Genomic DNA, 25143 nt, shown 5'->3' with positions numbered 1-25143 from the left:
TCGTCTCAGTAAGGCAATTAACGAGCTATCGAGGGTCTGTCTTCAGCACATTATTGCTACCAGTGATGGACCGGCCTTGTGGTAGAGGAAAGAGACAAAAGAAAGAAAGAAAGAGAGGTGTATATTAATTTAATATACTTAAAATATTATAATGTAATGAATAAGTTAAGGAATATAATAATACCAATACTGATAGGTAGATTAATATATGAATATAATTAAATATATAAGCCGAGATGATTACAACTCGTGAATCATTACCGAAGATTCCGACTCCAATTCCGGCCAAGTAATTCCAAACCAAGTACTGAACTATTAAGTGAATAATTTATTTATAATTCATCTGCTTGGTTTATGAAAATATAATTTTAGATAAATTATATTACCTGTGGAGCCGAGATGGCCCAGTGGTTAGAACGCGTGCATCTTAACCGATGATTTCGGGTTCTAACCCAGGCAGGCACCACTGAAATTTCATGTGCTTAATTTGTGTTTATAATTCATCTCGTGCTCGGCGGTGAAGGAAAACATCGTGAGGAAACCTGCATGTGTCTAATTTCAACGAAATTCAGCCACATGTGTATTCCGCCAACCCGCATTGGAGCAGCGTGGTGGAATATGCTCCAAACCTTCTCCTCAAAGGGAGAGGAGGCCTTTATCCCAGCAGTGGGACATTTACGGGCTGCTTATGTTATGTTTATGTTATATTACCTGTGTTTAAACTTATGTAAATTGGAACAGCGTAGTGAAATGAGCTCCATCATTCTCCTCGAACTCTAGGGACGAAGGGACTCTCCCTTTTTAGCAGAACGATGGATACAGGCCTTAGCCCACCATTGGTATTTTTACAGGCTATCACTGTACTAAATACATATCGACAGTTTAAAGGAAAAAACGTCACAACTCCATAATGATACTTTTGAAAAATGATTTCTAAAATGTAAACTTTAAACGTCATTTTCTAAAAACACAAGTCTTACACTTATTTCGGCCTAACATTCGACAAGAGACAAGAACGTAACAGGCGACATATAATCGTCTCAAAATAACAGTTTTTAGAAAGTAAAGCGAATAATACGATTTTATGTCGTAAGAGATTCATGTAACGCTTCAGTTTTTCTTTTTCATTGTAAGACCTTTCAACATCGACAGCTGTAAATTTACAAAGTATATTGTGCTAATGAATTTACAATCACAATACATGAACGAACCGTGACGGCCCAGTGATTTTTTTTTTTTTTTTTAATTTAATGTACAACATCCACGGGCTCACAGTTGCCCGTGACTTTTTTTACATTTTATTTTTATTAATTTCGGCGTTCTTTTATATTTTTACTAAACATCAGCAGATCTTCGCTGGACTTCGAGCTTGTCGTCTTCTTGGAAGACGTGGCCCACGCTGACATTTTTTTTTTTCATTTTATAATAATATAAAAATAATATATGATAATATATAATATATAAAAATACTGTATATAGTAGTTTTTTTATGCTAATTACTGTAATCTGACGGCTCAGTGATTAGAAAAAGCGAATCTAATCGAAGTATCTGAGATCAAATCCTTGTTATCGTATATATTATTTTTTACTATCTGAACCAGTGGCTTTACCTACGCGAAGTTTATAAAATTTTATAGCATACACATCTTCACCCCAAATTAAGTTCTACGGTCTTTCCCAAACTCAAACTATCTCCATACCAAAATTTCATCTAAATCGGTTCAGCAGTGTAAGCGTGACGAGGTAACAGACGGAGTTACTTTCGCGTTTATAATTTTAGTAGGAATTTGTAATTCACCTCGTACTTGGTGACAAAACACAATGAGGAAAGTAGGTTTGTGAAATTTCGTCACATGTGTATCCATCAACCCGCGTTGGAGTAGCGTGGTGGTGGTTTTTTTCAAACGTAAAGGCGTTTGCAGCAATGACATTTATACGTTACTTTTAAAAGTAAATGTATTACGTATAGATTTATTAATTTGGAACATTTATTTTTGAATTTAATAAAAGAATGCAATAGCGAAAAAAAAAGATCCGAACGCAACCAATCAAAAGTTGTAACATAAAAATATTGTGACTACTGTTCGCTTTATTACGTTTCTGATGACGACACGAACGTTGAAAATAAATTCGAACCAAAACCGCATCAGACAACTGCCAATCTCTACATAGTAGAAAACAAAGACGCTTCCCGCCGTCTGTCCGCTTAGATATTTTAAACTAAAGGCGGTTTCATCAATAAACGGAGTGAATAACTATTTCTAATAAAATAAACATTAAATAAAGTGTGAAGTTGTCTATTTCGAGTGAGTTGACAGTTGACTTCATGTACTTATCGTGTAATCCTGTGCGCGTCATATAAATTCACTCAGTAATATTTATAAACGCAAAAGGAGCACAACTTCTAAAACATTTTATTTATGGCATTGGTAAACGGACGAGCATATGGGCCACGATAGTATGTGGTCACCACCGCCCATAGACAAAGGCGCTGTAAGAAATATTAACCATTCCTTACATCACCTATGCGCCACCAATCTTGTTAACTAAGATGTAATGTCCCTTGTGCCGGTAATTACACTGGCTCACTCGCCCTTCTAACCGGTACATAACAATACAGAGTACTGTTATTTGGCGGTAAATATCTGATGAGTAGGTGGTACCTACCCAGACGGGCTTGCATATAAACAGTTATGGGTGATAACTCTTTACATATACGTTACTAGGTTCAGGTGGACGCGTGTATAACCGATGATTGCGGGTTCAAATCCAGGCAAGCATCACTAAATTTTCATTTGTTTAATTTAATTATAATTCACCTTCTGCTCGGCGGTGAAGGAAACCTGCATGTGTCTAATTTCAATGAAAATCTGCCGCACGAATCCATCAAACCATTGTAGCAGCGTGGTGGGAAAACCTCCAAACCTTAAAGAGAGAGGAGACCCTAAAACCAGCTGTGAAATATTTACTGTTACTTTTTATTCAATTAAATTTATATATCCCGTAAATAAATCAACGAAAACTATACTAACCTCACTTTTCCTTTGTACCATCGACGTTCTTAATACGTATTACGTCAAGCATTATTGCATTTCGTAATAAATTGTATATTTTAAGAAGATTTTATTGCAAAAATCACTTAATACCGTAAACACGCATTAATTTCAATGATATCATTCTTTTTTTTACAGTTTGTAATTATTCTGTAAGATATACAGATTCTTGCGTAGCGTTTTAAGTACAAATTGTATAATTTCATAACTTAGTACGTGTCGTTTTCGGTTTTGTTCCAGGGATAGAGATTTTTAGTTTTGATCTAGTATATATTTACGGCATAGTTTAATTGTTTATTTGGTAATATTATCTTTGTGTAAACTCGTCTGAGTCGGTACCACTCATCAAATATTCTACCGCAAAATAGTAGTACTCAGTATTGTTGTTGTACCGGTTTGAGGTGTAAGTCCGCCAGTGTATAACAGGCATAAGTATATCCTCATCATCAAGCATCTTAGTTTCTAAGGTTGATGGCGTATTGGCTCTGTAAGGAATCTTTAATATTACTTACAGTATTCGCTCTTTATAAATACAAAACGGTTAAGTTTATTCAAGAGGCCTTTATAATTACTCTATAATAAAATACATAGAGTACTAATATTATAAATGGGAAAGTAAGTCTATTTGTCTCTTGTTCTTTCACGATCAAGGCTCTGAACCGAGGGTGAATTTGGTACGAGTCAAGCTTGAACTTCATGGAAGGACATGGGATACTTTTTAGGCAAACGTGACCAAACCCTAAAACGAGAGATAAACCGCAGGCGGCAACTATATAACTTGTGAGTTGTAATAATCAATACAAGAAAATCTTCAGCAGACGTTTTCCTGCGTGACCTTGTATTTTACTACAAACTTGTCCAAAACGCGCTGGAGCGTCTGGTAAAAGTTTTCACCTATATATAGACATAGTATATATAGTTTACTGTTAGTATACATTTATGTATTTCCCATTTCATTTGTCTTTCAATGAAAAAAAAATGAATTTATTTATCTATACAACTATATACTAGACATATATATATGTGGCCTAATCAATATTAGTCGTTACGAGCTTACCAAACATAGCATCCTCCGCTGCACAGTCGGTTAAAGGCCTATTAAGTTCACTTGCAAACGGGTAATATACAATTGCAAAACCAGTTGATTACCAATAGTGACATTCTAGACTGGTTCGCTAGATATTACTTAACTTCAAGGAATAACTTTTACTTAAACTAGGGCCCAAGCCATTTCGTTTTCTCGAGAGACGACTTAATTCTACTCTTTATAATCTGGACAACTTTAAGATGTGGTTTCGTTATATTATCCAGGGAGTACTTAGAGCTTGGATATTTTGCATAATCTCTATTTTGTATCGAAGTTGGAAATTATTCGCTATATAAAATTTTTAATACAATGATGAGTTGAGATGACCCAGTAGTTGGAACACGTGAATCTTAACACGGCTAATTTGGTTTCTAGATAATAAGACACGTAATTTAGCCACAGATGGTGCGACCAATTTGAGAATTTGCACCCTTGAGTTAACATCAAGAATTTAATCTTACCGCTAAAAAAGCACCTACAAACACGGCAATTATGGAAAACAAAAGACGGTAAAATTTAAAAAAAAAAAATCAACGAAGTTCCTCACCTGTCCATCACAACGCTGACCCAATTCGAATGGGGAGACTCCAATTGAATGATGAAAAAGGATGATTATATTATTATTATTATATTAATTATTATTTATTAAAAATGAAACCGACGCCGTATACAATTTTGTTTCTCATTCTAGAGCAACTCTAATACGTTAAATGTAAAAATAGTATAGCTCACTCATATGCATGCATAGTTTAAAAATAGTTATTCAATCCGTTATTATTTATTTTTCATACACCAGCCTCTCATCATATATTCTCTCTTTCTCTCTATCTCTATCTCTTTCTGTTGTATACGGTTCTTTACATATAAAATAGTTTAAACTTAGTCTTTGTTTTAATTCACACTGTATTTAATGTATAATATATGTATAGCACAAACATTTAACATCCTTTTAACCGGATATCCCACGACACTTTTCGTTTATTTTTTTAAATTTACATTTTAAAATAAATTCGATAGAAAAAAAAAAACAATTTGTAATATATTCCTGAGTTCACAGTCGCTTTCGCTTCGCTTGGTCGCTCAGGTGTGTAACATTCTCGTTTATTACTATGATTTTAATAATTAATTACATGATTCCACTATTAATAAGTCAAAGTCAAAGTCAAAGTCAAAAATCTTTATTCAATATAGAAGTGTTTACACTTGCTTATTGATAGTTAAAAATCTACCACCGGTTCGGAATTTAGCTCCTCTAATAATTATTATTAACTAGCGACCCGCCCCGGCTTCGGACTGGTGTAATGCTACCTCTAAATATGCTGTAAAGGGCCATATTAATCCATATTGCACAATGTATTTAAGGTACTTAATTGGATAAGGATTAATGCTGCATTGCTTATAACCGCTTCGGAAATAAGCCATTATTGCTCGTAAAAAGTAAAAGATTAAATAATTTAAGCTGTACAATACTGTAGTACATTATTTTGAGCTATCTCGTAGTTATCAGCCAGCGTTTGCAATGTAAGCGCAAAAAATGTGTTTATTTACGACATCACATTAAAAACCTCTAAAATTATCAGTGTTTATCTACCATATGGTGCACGTATTATACATATAAACCTTCCTCTTGTATCAATCTATCTATTAAAATAAAACCGCATCAAAATCCGTTGTGCAATTTTAAAGATTAAAGCATACATAGGGACAGACAGCGGTAAGCGACTTTGTTTTATACTATGTAATGATGATAAATGATGGTCGAGTTGGCTTAAACTGAGGTTCTGGATTCAAATGGCAGTGTCGGGCAATTAAAATGATATAAACAAAAATGTATTTTGTTATATAAATGTATTTTGTTATATTATAATATTATGTTACCATTTATAGAATTTAATTTTTATAAGTTAAAATAAATTAATATCAATTGATTCACATTAAGCTTTTATATTTTTCTGAGCCATCGTCCTCATTTTTTCTACTTATATATTATTGTATTTAATTGTACTTATGTACTTTGTAACGCGCGTTTATTAATTTCAGTTAGAATCCATTATATGTCTTGAGTCACCTGGGTTCTGTCTGTAACCATTCGTCAGCGTAGTCGGTCCAAACCGTAGGACCAAAAATACTACTCTTTTTTTAAATAATAATTTCTCAGGGTACTCCCGAAATTAATGACAATGTTGTACTCCAATATCTATGAAAACGCGTTAAGCTATTTGTCCTGAAATTCTATTGCCGTCTCATCGGTATAAGAGAGTGAAACAATAAGGAGATCATGTGTGGGTACACACACACTAGCACACTAAATAATGATGCTGATAAAGTCCTCATTAATCTTATCGATCACAGTTGACATAATAGAGACAAGCCAACTACGCTGATCATGTAGTTCAGAAGTGTATGCGCAAAGGCACAGGTGCACTCTCTGGTGCCTCAATCTCATAATCCAATGGAAACCGTTCACTGAATAACAGTCCAGAAAGAGTTTAGGCTCAAGACCAATTGCTTCGCGCGTTTTCCGAGGATTAAGAGTATATACTAATTTTCCGACTCCAGGGTTTTATACCAAAAAACTGAATACGTTTTTATCAGTCGTTGCACGTAGACAACTAAAAATAGGGATCCTATCCAGTCTTTGTAATTAGCTACCGTGATCAAATTTCCATTCTCTACAAGAGTAAGAGCAATATAAATAAAATTATAATCCGTACAAAGTGGACCTAAGCCTTAAAAGCAAGTCACGATTTTACTTAACATCGATAGACTAAATCTTATTGCGTTTCGTTTATTTGTAATCCATTTACTAGACCATACAAGCTATGAACGCGACTGTTCCGTGAATATACGATTAGTTGATATTTAAGTTATACTTTAAATGTTAACATAATTAGAAGCCACGATATTAAATTTATTAGCGGAGTTGGCCAAGTTGTCTCCAATAAATTTTTACAGTTATTTTTTATATATAATAAGTTTTTTGGAGGCAAGTAACTTTGAATTGAAATAAATACAGAGGAATGTTTTTAATCTTCGTGAAATTGGTTTTATTTAAAGGTAATTTTATTGCCTTTATGTTTGAATATGATTTCGGAAATTTAACCGCCATAGCTGGCGTGTACATGTCGTAGTCTGGAGATCTAATTTTCATACTATCTTCTCAGTAAATCAGGTTGTATTTCGACAATAACCCGTCGAATATCGGCTTAAAAGTGCTTAATTGTTTCGACTTTACATACCCACAGAGAAAATTTAGTAAAATAACTTGGTGGTAGGGCTTAGTGCAAGCTCATGGGTAGGTACCATTCACTCATCAGATATTCTACCGCCAAACAGTAGTACTCAGTAATGTTGTGTTCTGGTTTGAAGAGTGAGTGAGTCAGTGTAATTACAGGGACAAGGTACATAACATCTCAGTTTCCAAGACTGGCGATAAAAAGAATGGTTAATATTTCTTACAGCGCAATTGTCTGTGGGCAATGGTGACCACTTACATCATCAAACTATATTATTAAAAAAAAACCGATGACGTCAAATCTCATGAAGAAGGTCGAACTTCCTCTCAAGGAAAACGCTTGGAGACAGACAGACAATCTAATTCAATGCGTATTGGTGATTGCACATCGATTTCCTCACGACGTTTTCTTTAATACCCGAGAACAGATTGCATCTTGCCTAGATTTGAACCTCCAACTTTTCTTCAAGAATAATGTGTTCTAAGCAACTAAGACATCTCGACTAAATTGTGACGCAACTAGAAGTATTTCTACTTCGTTGAAAACATCCCGGCGGGAGTCTCGAGCTTCAAGATTATAAATAATGTAGGACATATTATATAATCTAAGGACGAACATAGATTTTATAGTGTGTTTATAAAATAAATACTTTTTTAGTATAATATTAAGTTTCTCGATCCAAAAAGTCAACAAAATCTTTGTGCGATAAATCATTCGTTTTTATCATAAAAATATGTATGCACCTTAATACCTTTGCCGATTAGTAAATTAAAAGTTATCTTAAAGAAACAAATAATTATAAAAATGATTAAAATTCATGTATTCATTCCGTTATACGGTATAACAAATTTAATTAGCATGAATATAATCGGTGGTAAGCGATTTGTACTGCACACGTTTTTTGTTTGTTTTTTTGATTTTTTTGGCATTTTAATTTATATCTAAAAATTCAATGATTTAGTAATTATATACGTAATTTGAAAAATAGTTACAACCTACTGAGTTTTTTGTTCGGTTCTTCTCGTTAGAATTTACTCTTCGAACAGAAGGTAGCTTCAAATTGAACGTCTTGTAAAATGAATATTCATAAGTAAAGAATAATTTGATTTGATTTCTTGGACAAATAAATAAAAAAAAAAAATTAAGGATGTATGATGTTAAATGTTTGCATTCTTAAAAAAAAATGTTTGTAATTATATTAACATTTGTTTGAATAAAATAATACTTAAATTTATAACACAAAATTGTTAGTATATTTTAACTATTTTCTACTGAATCTGAAGTAATAAAGTGTGTACGCAACCGGTTGTACTTACGACACGTCCAGATATTATCACGTTCATACCTTTTTGAGCCCTATGACTAACGTATTTAAGAACATTATCCTTCAAAGCAAACATTTTAGATTGCTACTATTAAAATAATGACTTAAAACTAAATCGCAATTGTAAAACATTGTTAATAGTTCTTTAAGTAAACAAAATGTAGGCTCTTAGTCAATTATATATCTCTCTCTTTCGAATATACGGTATAAGAGGTAAAGAGAGCACTTAATTTTTTTTTTATATCATTATAACTAAAATAGTCTAAGATCGTAGATTATGCTGCTTTCTTTTATCTTCAATAATATACAATAAAGTAGGAAGCGTATCATGATTTGCAGGTATGCAGTAAATTAGTTTATTTAAAAAGAAATTCAATTATTTCATACAGATACTTATTTAGATAAGCCTGGAATATGACGATAATAATAAAAAAAAAAAATTGAATTTGGAATAGACTGAACACTTACTCAGTGGCTCTGTCAACAAGTATAGGTACAACCCACTGAACAGGTTAGACTGAACAGTTACATGGTCATTACTTAATGGCTCCGTCAGCAAGTATAGGTACAACCCACTTAACAGATATTCTGCCGCCAAAAATGGTTAATGTTTCTTACTGAGCCGATGTCTACCGGCGTTGGTGACCTTTTACCATCGAGCGTTGAACCAGAAACAATAAGTAACAACATTATTTAAAAACTAGTTTCAGCCCGTTGCTTCGCTTGCTTGCACTGTTTGTTTATTTAAAAACAATTTAAAAAAAAAATAACTCAAGAATATAACAATATCCTATTCTACGATTTTTTAAATCGTAAGGGTTTAAAATCTGTGTCAATGGCTAATTTGTGTTAATAATTATCTCGCGCTTGATAGGCCGAAGAAGTAAATGAAATTATGTTACATTTATTTATTAAAATAATAATAAAATTCAGTAGTTTACTTAATATGGAACAAATTAAATAAATAAAAATAATGACTCGTATTTATTGGTTCAGTGCTCAATAAGTAAAAACTCTTTCGTGCTTAAAAGTTATGTTTCAATCTTCATTATAAAAAAAAACGCACGCAATGTCATAAACAGCTGTTTGTATACATTTGAAACATTCGTCAAACAGGTATTACAATTTCCTTCAACAGTATTGCATCGTTGCATTTCCGTTAGCAACCAGTTATTTCGTGCGTATTAGAAAATACTTCATAATTTACCTTCATAAATGACAGCTTATTTCTAAGCAGTTGTTACTGTTTAAGCCGAGATGGCCCAGTGGTTAGAACGTGTACATCTTAACCGATGATTTCGGGTTCAAACCCAGGCAAGCTGAATTTTCATGTGCTTAATTTGTGTTTATAATTCATCTCGTGCTCGGCCGTGAAGGAAACCATCGTGAGGAAACCTGCATGTGCCTAATTTCAACGACATTCTGCCACATGTGTATTAGAGCAGCGTGGTGTAATATGCTCCAAGGCTTCTCCTCAAAGGGAGAGGAGGCCTTTAGCCCAGCAGTGGGAAATTTACAGGCTGCTAATGCCAAAAATTCTAAATGTTACTGTTTTTAAAATACAGCAGAATCCGAACGTTTTCCGAATTTATCCGATTACCGCGAAATCAAAGGTGGGATATGATTTCAGCAGGCTATGATCATTTATTCCTACATATCCTAAATTACCGATGATAATTTCACAAATGACTTATCGTTAACTTAGATTACAGTCAATCTTCGTTTAAGGTTCAAGTCATCTATCAAATTAGCTACTTCAGATATATATATTCTTCGCTTAATAAATATATATAATTATTATTATTATATGTTTAGAAATTTCAACCCAATCAAGAAGCTGAATTTTTGGTATTGTTAAATACGGAATTTAGTTCCAAGCCGCCCAGTCTGATTTCTTTGAAACGTCATTACCATACACATATGTATATACATACATACATAAAACACACAAAAATGAAAAACAATAGGTATAAAATACATAAACGTAAGGGACAGGGGTAAACAACCTGAAAGAACAGTTTGTTTAAAAGATATAAATTATAGAGCCAACAGCCAACCTAGAAATCTTTCAAGTCTGCAAGTGTTGCAAACTGCCATGGGTAGTCACTTTCCGTCAGGTGTACCTCCTGGTTGCTCTTCTAAAAGAACATATTTAACTGACCTCTTTTTCCTTTAGTCTTATATTACCGGTGGAGAGTAAATAAATCAGGTAGAGGACCATGTCTTTACGTCCTTTAACTGAGATTTAATACTATTATGACTACATATTTAAGTCTTAAACCAATTTTTTTTTGTTTAGATATCTTGGAACCCTTCGACTACTACTCGATGCCGGCTCTGTCTGAGCTGGATGACTACGACCTGTGCCTCAGAAAACCAGACGCCGTCTACTGTATTGTAGACTTTGAACTGCTGGAAGATGAAACGCCTCTATACCAGTATATTAAGGTATGGATTTTCAGTATATTCATTTCCAAGAAAATTAAAATTAAAAATGAGATAAAAATATTTCGGTCTTATGTAATATATTTCCTTAAGCAAAGAATAAATAATAAGCACTTTTGTAGGTGAAAAACTCAACAGGATTTAACTGGATTTGTATCCGAGATTTATTTCAATTCTACGTATTGTATTTATCGCACTACATATTTCAGCTATTCAAGTTCCATTTATTTATTATTTAAAATAGATATTCAGAACGGCAAATGGATCTAAAGCTTATTACTGTCAATAGGCCATTTACTTATAAATATTAATCAGTCCTTACATCTTTGATTGATCTACAACCTTGTGAACTAATTGTAAGATGTTATGTCCCTTGTGTCTGTTGTAACATTGGCTGAAAAACTACAAACCAGAAAACAGCAATACTAAGATTTAATGTTCAGATTTAAAGAGTATATTAACATTAAGACGGATATATAATTTAAATCTCTTTTTTGTTCTGTCGCATATTGAAGATCCGTAATTTTTATTTATTTCGCAAACAAATATTTATGAAGTATGGTTATCCAGGACAATATAGAACTCAGCTTGTAATAACATAATTATGACACGAAATAAGGTCTAAGTACTATTTTTTTACGAAACTTAAAATATGAGTCATCATGTTTGTACCTATGTATATTTATTAATCAAAAACTACAGCCACAAAGGCTGTCAAAGTCAAAGTCAAAGTCAAAGTCAAAAATCTTTATTCAATATAGAAGTGTTTGCACTTGCTTATTGATTGTCAAAAATCTACCACCGGTTCGGAATTTAGCACCTCGGACCTGAGAAGAACCGGCGAAAGAAACTCAGCGGGATATATTTTTTTTCATTTTTTTTTAACCATTTTCCATGTAGGTACAATGATAAGTATATATTAGTTGTTTGAAACAGCCTGGAGGCGATCATTTCATTCCCAAGGTGTGCAGTCAACTAAAAAGTCATTTGTGTTGTAATATCCTTTAGCACACAAACGCTCTTTAACGACTCTTTTGAATTTTATAATTGAATAATTTTGAACGTTTTCTGGGATCCTGTTGTAAAAACGTATACATTGCCCCAAAAAAGAGTTACTAACCCTGTGTAATCGGGTACTTGGAGTAACAAGTTTATTCTTGTTCCTAGTGTTAATAGAATGTACGTCACAATTTCTGGGAAAATCATTTATGTTTTTGCGTACATACATAACATTATCAAAAACAAATTGAGAAGCGACAGTCATTATTTTAATTTCTTTAAATTTACCTCTTAACGAATCTTTTGGGACCAGGTTATAAATTGCACGAATAGCCCTCTTCTGCAGTACAAAAATAGTATTAATGTCAGCTGCATTACCCCAGAGTAGGATGCCATACGACATTATACTATGGAAATAACTGAAGTACACAAGGCGTGCCGTACCCACATCAGTCAAAAGTCTAATTTTTTTTACCGCATAGGCTGCAGAGCTAAGTCTATTCGCCAATTTATTTATATGGGGGCCCCATTGGAGCTTAGAGTCTATTGTCATACCAAGGAACTCTGTTGATTCTAAAACATCTAATGCTTCCCCGTTTAAACGTACACTCGTTTTGACACATCTTACATTGGGAGTAGTGAATTTAATACATTTAGTCTTTTTACTATTTAACATTAAATTATTAACACTAAACCAATTTACTATTTCAGAGAGAGTATTGTTCACATCGTCATATATTGAAAGACGTCTTTTTATTTTAAAAATTAAAGAAATCTTAATTCTCAAGGTCGATAGAGAATTGGCGATGTGCCCGCTGTGTATGGGCAATAGTGATCACTTACCAGCCATCTGTCAGAAAAAAACTTTCCATTTTAATCTATCAAAGAACTCATCACTAATCTTGTAAATTCTGACACACGACAGCTTTGCCTTCCACTTCTCCGCTGCCCTGCTATGTTAAATTAATGTATTTTATGTAAATGTAATACAATTAATCCTTTTTTAGAACTTCTCGTCCTTATCTTATAAGAACTATAAGCACACGAAATTGCATAGAGGTGTGTGTGGCTCTCAAAATTGTGGGCTAAATCTCACCCATGCGAACGCGAGTGAAATCACAGCGGTATCTTTGAAGCGATGTTTCAATACCACTATTCATCAAAGCTATGGTTTACAGGTGAGTGATATTTGATAAAGCGATGCATATCTCTTATGATGCATTCACGCTGGGATGAAATAAAAGCACCTAAATAAACGCCTGAAAAATTCAGAACTATCTGGAGTAATTTGAGTATCTAATATAGATTTGTTTTATATGTTTTTAAAAATGTTTTTTTTTTCATCAATAGGTCGACTCCCTTTCCGTGAGATATTGCAAAACCCAAAACGATTACATTCCTCCTGATTTTCTGGATTATATCATTGGAGCGTTATTGTTGTTACTGCTTTTGGTTAATCTTGGATGTTCAGCGTATTACTTCTTTTGGCAACCAGAAGATGACGAGGGTATGTATTAAATGTTTTGTAAATAAAACTGTCTCAGTTTCCTTGAGGATTTAAAAAATATTACAGAGTATTCATAGCTGATAAACTTAGATAATTATATGTACGATAATAGTTTGATGAAAATGTATAGTTCTTCAGTGCCTTTTTCTATTCTTTTCGGTCAACGATATTTTTTGTTGTTTTTTACCTATTGAAAGAGCATCAGTGTTGCCAATCGAAAAATCGAGACAAGATTAGAAAAATATGTTTGGAACCAGCGAAAATTTTGATCACGGAGTCAACACTAGTATTTTCAAAAATCAATGTGAGATTTATTAATTGCTACGTTTTAAAAAGATTTTAAACAGAACACCTATAAAATCATACTTATGTTTTAGTAAAATTGACTTTGTTATAGCATCAATGTTAATGCGTGTGAGGTATTCGTGTGAGTAATTATTGCGAGTAACTAAACCTACTATTATGTTTTGTAAGATGATACTATAAAGGAGTCTATACACCGAACTAGCCGACGTCTACCGAACGAGAACGAACGACGACCGAACTAGTGTCGGTGGCATCATGATATTATAAAAAAAATTACATATTTTATGCCATCGACGATTTTCTCGTTAGTGACAAGCTGATATGAATCCGCCGACAACATAGCCTTGTATCAGCTGATCAGCTGGTTTCGTGTGTAGATTCGTTTAGTATTTAAAAATATTGTAATCCAGACTATTATTATTTATTTAATTTACATACTACCTCAAATTAAGAATGGTAACTAAAAAAAATAGCGAACAAAAGGTAACACTTCGTAAAGGTATCAAATGCTATAATATCCTACAGTCTATTCCAACCACAAGAGGACAAAAGTCAAACAAATGACATTTGACATCGAATTGACGCAATATCATTCGAAAGGTCGAGAATAGGCTTGAATATTCTTTGATTTCATATTATTCATTATGGCTTTGCGAAAAAATGCGCTTTGAACGTCGACGAAACTGCTATCGGAAATTTGGAAGTAAAATTAAAATGGGTAAAAGTTAAGTTTAAGTTTTGTATTATAAATTGAGACATATTAACCAAGAACTAAAAGAAAATCGTGTGAAAAAATATCTAGGGATTGTATATCTTCATTCCTTCATCAAAGGTCAAGGAACATTACTGTGCGCGTTATAATTGTCAGACAAAAATGATGCAATATCTTCAAATATATTAATTAACACACTAAATTATTTCTTAAATTTTACCAATACTAAAATAATTAAAACTAACTATAATGTCAATACTTCGTATTGACGTAACCAGTCTTGAATAGTGAATGGGCTAGGTAGTGTGATTAAAGACACAAAGGACATCTTAGATGCGATCATTTGGAGCGCATTGACAATACAGCAGATGCACTGACGGTTTAGCATAGACCATCAGATCATGACATGACGTATTGACTTCAATAGACATTAATTATATTTACATTTATTATATTAGAATGAAGAAAAACAGCCGAATTTGAGTTTGTAATTCATTTAGGGGAAATATCTTGAGCAAATCTGTTAACGATGACTGCGTTGAGTGAAATTTCACGACGTTTGTAATATCCGAACCGCATGAAGCAGAGTGCTGAAATCTTCAAGCCTTCATCTGATGCCTTATCTCAACCATGAGACATTTGAAAGCTTTAGGATATTAACTAATGCAATGTTTAAAATTTTAATGGTATGAAGATGTAATAAACTGATTACTAGATTCTCATTTAGAAGACTTAAATTATGAAGAGTTCTTTAATGTTAAATATAGTGTCTTGGAAGTTGTTTTATATTTGCTGTTGAATAAAAATAAGATTTTTAGGAAATATGTATATCTGTATATCAGTATGCAAATTCTATCATTCTACCCACATCACCCGTTTTGTCGTAATCTTCGATTTTGAAACACTCTTAAAGTGAAATTATAATACCATTAATCATTCATTATTCCGTTAAAGATTACATAGACGACCAAAAAGTTTTCGTAAAGTAGGTTTTAATGTATAAATTTGTTGATAATATGCGCAACTTGATGAACCTCTTTGAATAATTTAGGTATTTGAGACATGTTGCTTATTTGATTTTCATTTTTAGGTAACAGATACATGTTAGCGTTCTGCGTTCAAAAGAATTGGAAAGCTTTGAAATATGGAGGAAGTGCTGAAGGTGGAATCTTCAAGTGCTTCCAGGCTATGAGGTAAGATATTAGTAGTTGACCTGTTTATTTATATCACACTTAAAGGTATCAAGAAGAATTATTTGGCCAGCGTATATGGCTGCAGATTCCAAGATTAAACCAAATAACTAAATTCAAGCCCCGTGTAGGGTGATAAATTATGAATGGGCTGTGAATTTTGACGTCACTAAATTCCGAATAGCAGATTGAAGGTTGGAATTAGACAGTACCAGTTCTACCATGATTCGGAAAGCAGCTGTTGTTCCTGCTACTGAACATTCTATAGACGTGTCAAATTGCCTTGACATTGAGGGATTGCATAATGTACTTATGCTGGCGCACTATAACATCATTTGCGCAGTTTACTAGAATGGCCGCATTCACAAAATCAATCTGAAGGACACGTTTATATTATGCACCTTTATGATCAAATAGCATGCCCGGCATATGTTGCAATACCAGATTTAATTATCCGTTATAACTCAACTGTTGTGATTACTGCCTTATCGGCTTATTGGCGAAATATAAGGCAGATCCTGAAGCCCTGGGTTCGAATATTTGGTCGGTCTAATAAAAAGTTATTGGGTATTTCTGTCCAAAAATTCTCAGTAAGTCTGCAAATTGGAAATGTTTACACTTTCGTACCTCGAAAAGAAAATTAAGTTACGCATTAATCCTTTCCAGTGATGCCAACTTGCCGACTTAGAGAGTGCTCTTGATTTTGAACACACACGTATAACACGTACACGACATAACATGTCCTGCGTAATTGGCGTGTCTCCCTTGATTTTATACGTGGTGACCGAAATTGATCATGGCGTCAACATCATTATCGTTGTCATCATCATTATTTTAGATCCTAATGGTACAAAAGAAAATCAATCTATATAATCTATCTTCATAATGTATAAGAATGAAATCCTCATTCGATCACAAATTTTATGAAATTGACATTTTTGCTTATATTTTGAAATTTCAATTTTTTTTATTTTATTTCAGATTTTACACAATGGTGATGATACTTGGTCTACATTCCATGATATTCATAGGTTACGGTTATACGGAGAACCCCGACTTCATTGAAAATGTAAGTTATCGCTCATACATAACATACAACTTTAATATAATTTATTTAAAAAATCTGATTTTACTCGAAACTCGGCTTATAAAACAAAAAGCAAATGGAGCGCGCGGAACATTATAGTGAGGAATAAAAACAAATAAAAATTCTCGGTAGTGCGAAACGACGCGTCTTATTGTTGATGCCTCTAAAGTGCTTTCAATTTAATTGTTCATTATTAATGTATTAACAAATTGTTGACACACACAATACCACGGGAGATTTCATCTTCAAATGTTTTATATTCTGTGAGGAAAACAATAAAATTTAATTTAAAAATAAAATACTAGACTTTTTGCAAAAATCTGTGCAATACAATTGCTTCGGTGGGTGAAAATTAAAATTGAATTTAGAAAATTTGACGTACTTTACTTGACTTTAAACGAAAACTCGTTAGACTGACCGTACTGACCGGTTTACCATCACCAATAATTATTATTGAGAAAGCAACAATATATCTCACCGTTATAAACGTGAAGCTCATGGTAGATCATAATTTTGAAATGTTATATAGATATTTACGACATTTAATACACACATACACACAAAACAAACGCACGCACATTCCCATACAACCGCACACGCATATTTGTTTGCAAGATTTATTTATTAAACTATTAATGAAATATATCACAAATTAAATTAAATTAAATATTGGACAACATCACATACATTACTCTGATCCCAATGTAAGTAGCTTAAGCACTTGTGTTATGGAAAATCAGAAGTAACGACGGTACCACATACACCCAGACCCAAGACAACATAGAAAACTAATGAACTTTTTCTACATCGACTCGGCCGGGAATCGAACCCGGGACCTCGGAGTGGCGTACCCATGAAAAACGGTGTACACACTAGTCGACCACGGAGGTTGTCAAAACGTAGTTATTATGTTTATATTTCATTATCTCAACTTAATTTCTGGACTCTAATATGAATATAGGAAGAGCAAAGTCTCCTAACTTGGTAAAACTTGGTAAAAATAAAGAAACATTGTAAAATGTTTTATAATAATAATCATCATAGCAGTTAAAGGATACCCGTATCATAATAACCACCATAATAGTCTAGGATCTGTGGTCCATTTTTGCACTTGATTACTATCAAGCTATTTTTTCTTGAGAAGCTTCATTATAAAGAGAACAACCAACAATTTCTAAGCTAGTAGTAGTAGCTAACAAAGGTAGCTAATATAAAATGAATCCTGACTATAAGTCACACGAGTGAGAAACGAATGGATTGCAGAATAGTATTAGTGACCTTGGATTGATATTACGATGTCGTCAAAAACCACCATGTAATCCATTGAACGAGCTGCATCGAAATTTCTTATCCTGTTTTTATATAACTAAAACATAATGGAACTATTTCCACAAATATAACACACTTCCTTAGTATTGATTTTTTCTCTCAATGAGAAGTTCCAGTCATATATTATAAAATATGAGAGTCGGAAATTAGGTGCGGAACGTAATGAGGGTCTTGACACATATGACTGTATTTGGGAAGACGTCGGTATTGTAATGAATCTATCATAAGATATTACTTACCAATTTCTATACGTCCTTTTCAATATTTGTTGTTGTTTTATTCAAATTACATATATGTTGAATAAAACTCGGGACTCAAAGACAAAACCAAGGGCACCTAGTTAGACGTTATTATATATATTAATAGCGTAAAATATTGTCCCAGTGATTATGGGACGATAGCTGCACATAAATTTGAAGAGCACCCATAGATGTGCAGAAAAATAAAGAAGATTATTTATTGCAATTTACTAAATTTTTAGGATTTAACAAAGAATTAATTTTAGAGAGTGGAAAACAGCATATCGTAGAAATATTCCTTCTGCTTATATTATGATTATTCTTTTCGCATCGGAACAGTCAGTTAAAAACTGATCATTATTTTTAAGTCCACTCCAAAAGGTATAAATAGCCCTTTAATGCTATTTTATAACAAAGCAGGTCTCAAAGACCTAGACTCAAATTCTAATGTAAAAAGCTCAGGTTGTTGGACATAACAAAATTATTAATTAGCAGTATATAGATACAATGCCTAAATACTAACTCACTGACTGAACTCTGACCGAATTAGATTGCCATGGGTTATGAATTTTTAATTATTATACAGTCAAATATAACCATCTGGATAAAGACAGTGAGGAAAACAAGAAACAAGAAACACTTGTATACAATAGTGTGTTCTATGCAAATAGAACTTAGTAGGCTTCTTTAAGAACAGCTGCCGTGGCCAAAAGTCAAAAGGCTATCACCTTAATCAATATAATTGCACAATATTCTAACGTTAAAGCTGATGAAACTACGAATCTCTATTATTTATATATTAATATATATATTAAAACCTTCTTCGAAACAGTAGTTTTTTTTCTGTTAGATAATATACATATGATACGTGTCCTTATTAATTTACATGGATTTTGTAGAATCTAAATTCTAAACCAAACATATAAATTCCAAAAACAAACGCCACTAAGCTATTCCAATCGATTTATAGTTTGTAGAATTTTCAATAAATTATGGTAAAACGGTATATTTGCTATCATTACGAATTACACGTATTATTTATGTTCATTGAATCCGTCCACAGTGCTAGACTAATATTAGTAAATCATGGATTTGTATCGGATTCATAGGTCCACGTGAAAATTCGGTTTCCGGTTTTTAAAGTAACGTCAATATGTCACCTACATAGTTACCGAAAATCTTACCCAAACTTTGCTGTTCCACTAAGTTTCCATGTTCTTAATTAACGTTTATAACATGTTAAATTCTCAAGACTGTAAGTCATTAACAGTATTAAGAGTAATTACTATTTGTGAGAAAGCCCATGTTTATAAACAAAGATCAAAACGAACCTTCAAGATCAAGAAAGACATTATGCTTGACAATATTAAAAGAGATTTTTTATGATGATTGTCCCAAAGTGTTTTTTTCATAATTGCTAAAACTAAACGACGTTGAATTGGTCTTGTATTCATTTCTCAGGACTGATAGGTTAATGTCGGAAATGCAAACACCAAAGAAATGATAAAAGATTTAATTCTTATGTTAACACGTTCGAGAACGTTCCAGAAGCAAATGAGATTTGAAACTATACAGCTAAGGAACATTCTTTAAGACCCAATTATTATAAGCATTAACAGAGTAAGATACAAAAGACATTATGTGAGATCTAATACATAATTTTTTTTCCTTATGACATTGTGTTTATAAAAACAGCTCTAATACTACCCCTTAAACCGATGTCATAATAACTACCTATAAGTAGTTACCTATCAAGGACATCCTTGATAGGTAAGGTCCTTAATAGCTTTTTTATCACCTGATAAAAATAAAATATCATTAATCGTAATAAAAGTTTAAGGATCAATGGTTTGGAATATTATTTTAGTATGCTAAATACCTGATTTATTTGATTCATAAATTAAACGTAGCCCCAAATGTGAATCGTTGTTTTAATCACAGAACAAAGAATAATCGGAAATAGCATCGAACACGTTATTAAAATAATGAAGAAAGAGGAACGTCATTGTAAATTATAAAATCATTAAATTTAAGTAATTGTATTTACTCTTAATTGCTGAACGTATACACTCTCTGTGAAAGGCATTTCGAAACGAATGGATAAGTGATCGAGCAGTTACGCTTCTCACGAAGCAAGATTTTGATATTCCTCAACTTCTGAAGTCATCCTGCTACTGAGAATGTATTGATACAAAAAAAAAACACTACTAAGGGACCGAGCCCGACCAGAGACACACGTAAAACCTCATTATCTGCAGCTATGTAAGATGTAAGCTAAATAAATAGGGGCAGTTGAAGTAAATATTTTGTGAGTGTTTTGGAAGCACCTCTGCGTACTTACCACCCACTAATCAAAAATTTCTATTGCTTAATAGCATTGCTTAGTATTGCTGTGTTTTGAAGGGTGAGTGAGCCTGTGTAAAAGGCGAAAGAGATATCTCAGTTCCGACATTGGGGCCGCGGTGGCGAGGTTAATGTTTATTCCAGTGACAATGTCTATGGCTGGTGGTCGTGCCTGCTTATCGATGTCCAGTTTAAAAAAAAAATGTAAACTTTAATCATTATAATATTATTGATATTACGGACGTTTCAAATGAAGCTTCTATGATACTTTTAGCTCCTAAATTCAAAACCGAGTGCGTAATTAAATTGATGAAGCGCTACAAGGCTTGAATGGTACGATAATTTTCCCGTAGTCAGTATTATAAGTTTCGAAGAGCAAATTTTCGAAATTGTATCCGAAATTACTTGCTCGATACTATAAATTATAAGCCAAAATGTAAAATTAAACTGTCAATAGACGTATATATTGAATGTAATCAAATTCAATCTAATTATTTGTATTGTTGTAACACGGACTGGTGTTAGAGTAAACATTAATAGATAATAATAATAATAATATACTTTATTGTACACCACAGTAACACAGTAATTTAACAATAAAAATAAAATATATACAAAATAAAAGTAGATGCACAATAAGGCGGTCTTATCGCTAGGTAGCGATTTCTACCAGACAACCTTATGGGCTTAGAAACACAGTCATGATTTCAGAGAAGGGTGGTGTCACATGTTATAATGTTTAATGTATATTAAATAATAATTATCATATAATATACATACAAAAATATATAAATATATACTTACTTACATACTTACATACATACATACATACATACATAGATACATAGATACTTACATACATACATTCAAAATGCTATATCAAATATCAAAAGTATTGTCACCATAAGACAATGCCAGGAAATGGTCTTTCACAAGCTTTTTACAAATTGACAGATTTTTTGCTTGTTTAATAGACAGAGGCAATGCATTCCATAATTGTACAGCTTGTACAGTGAAAGATTTTTTATAAAATTTATAGATAGATAATATATTTTTTTCTATAAAATATTTGCTATTAGAAGAACATCAGACGATCTTAACGAAGAATACCAAAGTGTTTAGTTTGACATGATATTACAGTTCAGTAGTTATAGACATTTGAAGAAAAACGAACCGAGATGATTTTTGGGTATGTTATAGGAGGGGTATAGAATAGCTTAATTTGAAATTGATTTCCGATGTGCGTTCGCCGCCATCTTGAAAAAAGGACTGAAGAAAAGGAAGGAAAATAACTCGGCTTTGCGACGTGATACGAGAACGTTGATATAATACTTTTTGTCGATTCATTTAATACACCATTCTAATACAGAGCATGTCAATAAAGTACAATTACATTTATATATATCCTATCTAGAAATCAACAAATACTAAGTCCACATTTATTTTTATGTACGTATTTTAAAATAATAATCAACGTGTTAAATTATAATATGCTTTAACTATTTTAAATCAAATGAGAGTACTATCAAGAGTAACAGACGCCATATTTATAAAAGTAATTGTTATTACACTTTTTTTTTCTTTTATTTATTCAATAGATGTATTCAACGGATAACCTAGAGGGTCGTTTATGATCTAATAAAAACTGGCGTCTGTCAGCGTTGGGGGACGTCTGTCGTAGAATGCTGAGGTATTCATAATAATAGATTCTCCTACACACATGCGACATTATTGTCTGGGAATTTTTAAAGTGTTTTTTTAAAAGGATTTTAAAAGGTTTTACTTGGTGGTAGGGCTTTGTGAAAGCCAGTATGGGAAGGTACCACCCACTCATCAGATATTCTACCGCCAAAAAGCAGTACTCAGTATTGTTGTGTTCCGGTTTGAAGGGTGAGTGAGCCAGTGTAACTACAGGCACAAAGGACGTAACATCTTAGTTCCCAAGGTTGATGCCGCATTCGTGATGTAAGGAATGGTTAATATTTCTTTCAACGCCATTGTCTATGGGCGGTGGTAACCACTTAACATCAGGTGGCCCTTTGGTCGTCTGCCTACCGAAATCATAAATAAAAAAAAAAAAATCCAGTGTGATTTTATATAACATAAAACGTCTAATATTTTTTTTTTTTGTGTCGTGTATACAATTTATTACCGAGCCGAGCCGAGATGTCAGTGGTTTGAACGCGTGCATCTTAACCGATGATTTCGGGTTCAAACCGAGGCAAGTACTACTGAATTTTCACGTGCTTAATTTGTGTTTATAATTCATCTCGTGCTCGATGGTGAAGGAAAACATCGTGAGGAAACCTGCATGTGTCTAATTTGAACGAAATTCTGCCACATGTGTATTCCACCAACCCGCATTGGAGCAGCGTGGTGAAATATTCTCCAAACCTTCTCCTCAAAGGGATAGGAGGCCTTAGCCCAGCAGAAGGATATTTACAGCCTGTTAATATATACAATTTATTTCTGTCGCATGTGTGTAAATAAGAAATCCGTTTAAAACATGTGGCATTCCAAAAGGTTCGTTTTTTTCTCGCAATGAGTGTCGTATGTGTGTGCGTGTGTCTAAGTATAAATCTAGATTTTATAGTACACTTGACAGCTTTTGTTCTATTTATGCGCCGTTCTGTCGAATATTTGATGAATTCCAACAAAGGACGTCTTCATAAGTTTTCTTTTCGGTCTTTATTCACATTAATGAAGCCTCATGGATGCGTATTTTTAATATATTTATTTTATTGTACAACAATGGCTTAAGTAAATAAATTAACATTCTAACCTTTTGAAATGATACAAATACGTTTGTTTTAAAGTAACCCTTCTCTCGACCTTGTTTGGTATTGAATACAGAAATTCATATTTTAAAGAAATTATAAAATTATTGGTTATATTGACGCGTTGTTCCTAATAATGTTGCCATTATTATTAAATTAAGTTAATACAGCGATTTGTATGATATCAATTTGATTTTTCTAGGCTGTTTCATCGGTAATTGACTTGTATATTTTATTAAATATTAACCAAGAACTAATTAAACACAGAACTGCTGGCAAATGTACTTACTAGATTTTTTTCAATGTACAATTAACGGATGGTAGCCACGCAATATGCAAGTTTAATGATGAATTTTACTTTTGACATCTTATGTTTTTTCATAATAATGCCAAAAATAAAAATAGTTTTTATTATTTTGTGTAGGTACTCTCCTGGAATGTTGTAAAGCTCAGGTAATAGTCAAATACAACTGATGTGGTAGTCAGTCAGTCAGTCAGCATAAGACGAAAGAAATGGTTTGTAGTCGTTTGGTCATGTAATGAGATAAGATGAATGGTGTAATACTTGAAGCACAAAGACCTATCCTTGATGGTTGGCGGCTTTGTGCAAACCCGTCTGGGTAGGTACTACCCATTCATCAGATTTCTGCCGCCAAGTAGCAGTACTTACTATTGTTGCATTCCGGTTTGAAGGGTGAGTGAGCCAGTGTAACTACAAGCACATGGAACATATCATCTTAGTTCCCAAAGTTGGTGGCGTATTGGCGGTGTAAGGAATGCTTAATATTTCACAGCGCCATTGTCTATGGAAGCTTGTGATCACTTGCTAATCCACGAACCTATGTCATTAAAAAAAAGTCTATACACGCTAACCGCATCAGGCCACCAATTTACCAGTCTGCACAACTTATTTTAAAATCATTTATGTGTATGTGTTTGCGCCTCTAAAACAAAACTGCTGAATGAATTAGGGTTGGAATACGAGCCAGATAACGATGTGAAAGTTGCCGATCTGACTTCTAGAACTATCGACATACGCTTTCAAGTTTAACGCTGAACATACCACTTATACTTGCAAATATTCCGCAAGAATATTCATTTACTTCATAAACATCAAATTTTATTTTTGGAATGTCATTAGGACGAGATAGGACTTAATGGAACTATGATATTGCTTTATATAATGGATAACGATTTGCATATTATCCCCCCTATTAAATGGAAACCCTTTTCTGAAAATAGGTTCGAGCAGACCAAATATTATCCGTGAATAATAATATTATCTAACCTACCTGTGACGACATCTCCCAGTTGCTAGAACACCTGAATTTTAAGTGAAGGTTTCAAATTATTTTTTATTTGATATTATAAAATCGGAGCCGAGATGGCTCAGTGATTAGAACGCGTGCATCTTAACCGATGATTGCGGGTTCAAGCCCAGGCAAGCACCACTGAATTTTGATGTGCTTAATTTGTGTTTATAATTCATCTCGTGCTCGGCGAAGAAGG

At 33.1% G+C, this 25143-nt stretch overlaps 1 protein-coding gene across 1 annotated transcript in view; it reads left to right on the top strand.

The window, feature by feature from the left end:
* LOC125072797 (nose resistant to fluoxetine protein 6-like) overlaps window positions 1-25143 on the top strand; it is a 39750-nt gene that overhangs the window by 2531 nt on the left and 12076 nt on the right. The window contains exons 2-6 of the mRNA XM_047683493.1: window positions 11000-11148; window positions 13152-13322; window positions 13495-13651; window positions 15760-15862; window positions 16841-16928. Coding sequence (XP_047539449.1) covers window positions 11000-11148; window positions 13152-13322; window positions 13495-13651; window positions 15760-15862; window positions 16841-16928 — 668 coding nt within the window. The remainder of the gene's footprint in view (window positions 1-10999; window positions 11149-13151; window positions 13323-13494; window positions 13652-15759; window positions 15863-16840; window positions 16929-25143) is intronic.

This window comes from Vanessa atalanta, chromosome 22, assembly GCF_905147765.1.
Source record: "Vanessa atalanta chromosome 22, ilVanAtal1.2, whole genome shotgun sequence".
Taxonomy (NCBI): Eukaryota; Metazoa; Arthropoda; class Insecta; order Lepidoptera; family Nymphalidae; genus Vanessa; species Vanessa atalanta.
The sequence above is the reverse complement of the archived record's forward strand: the minus strand, read 5'-3'. Positions and strand labels throughout refer to the sequence as shown.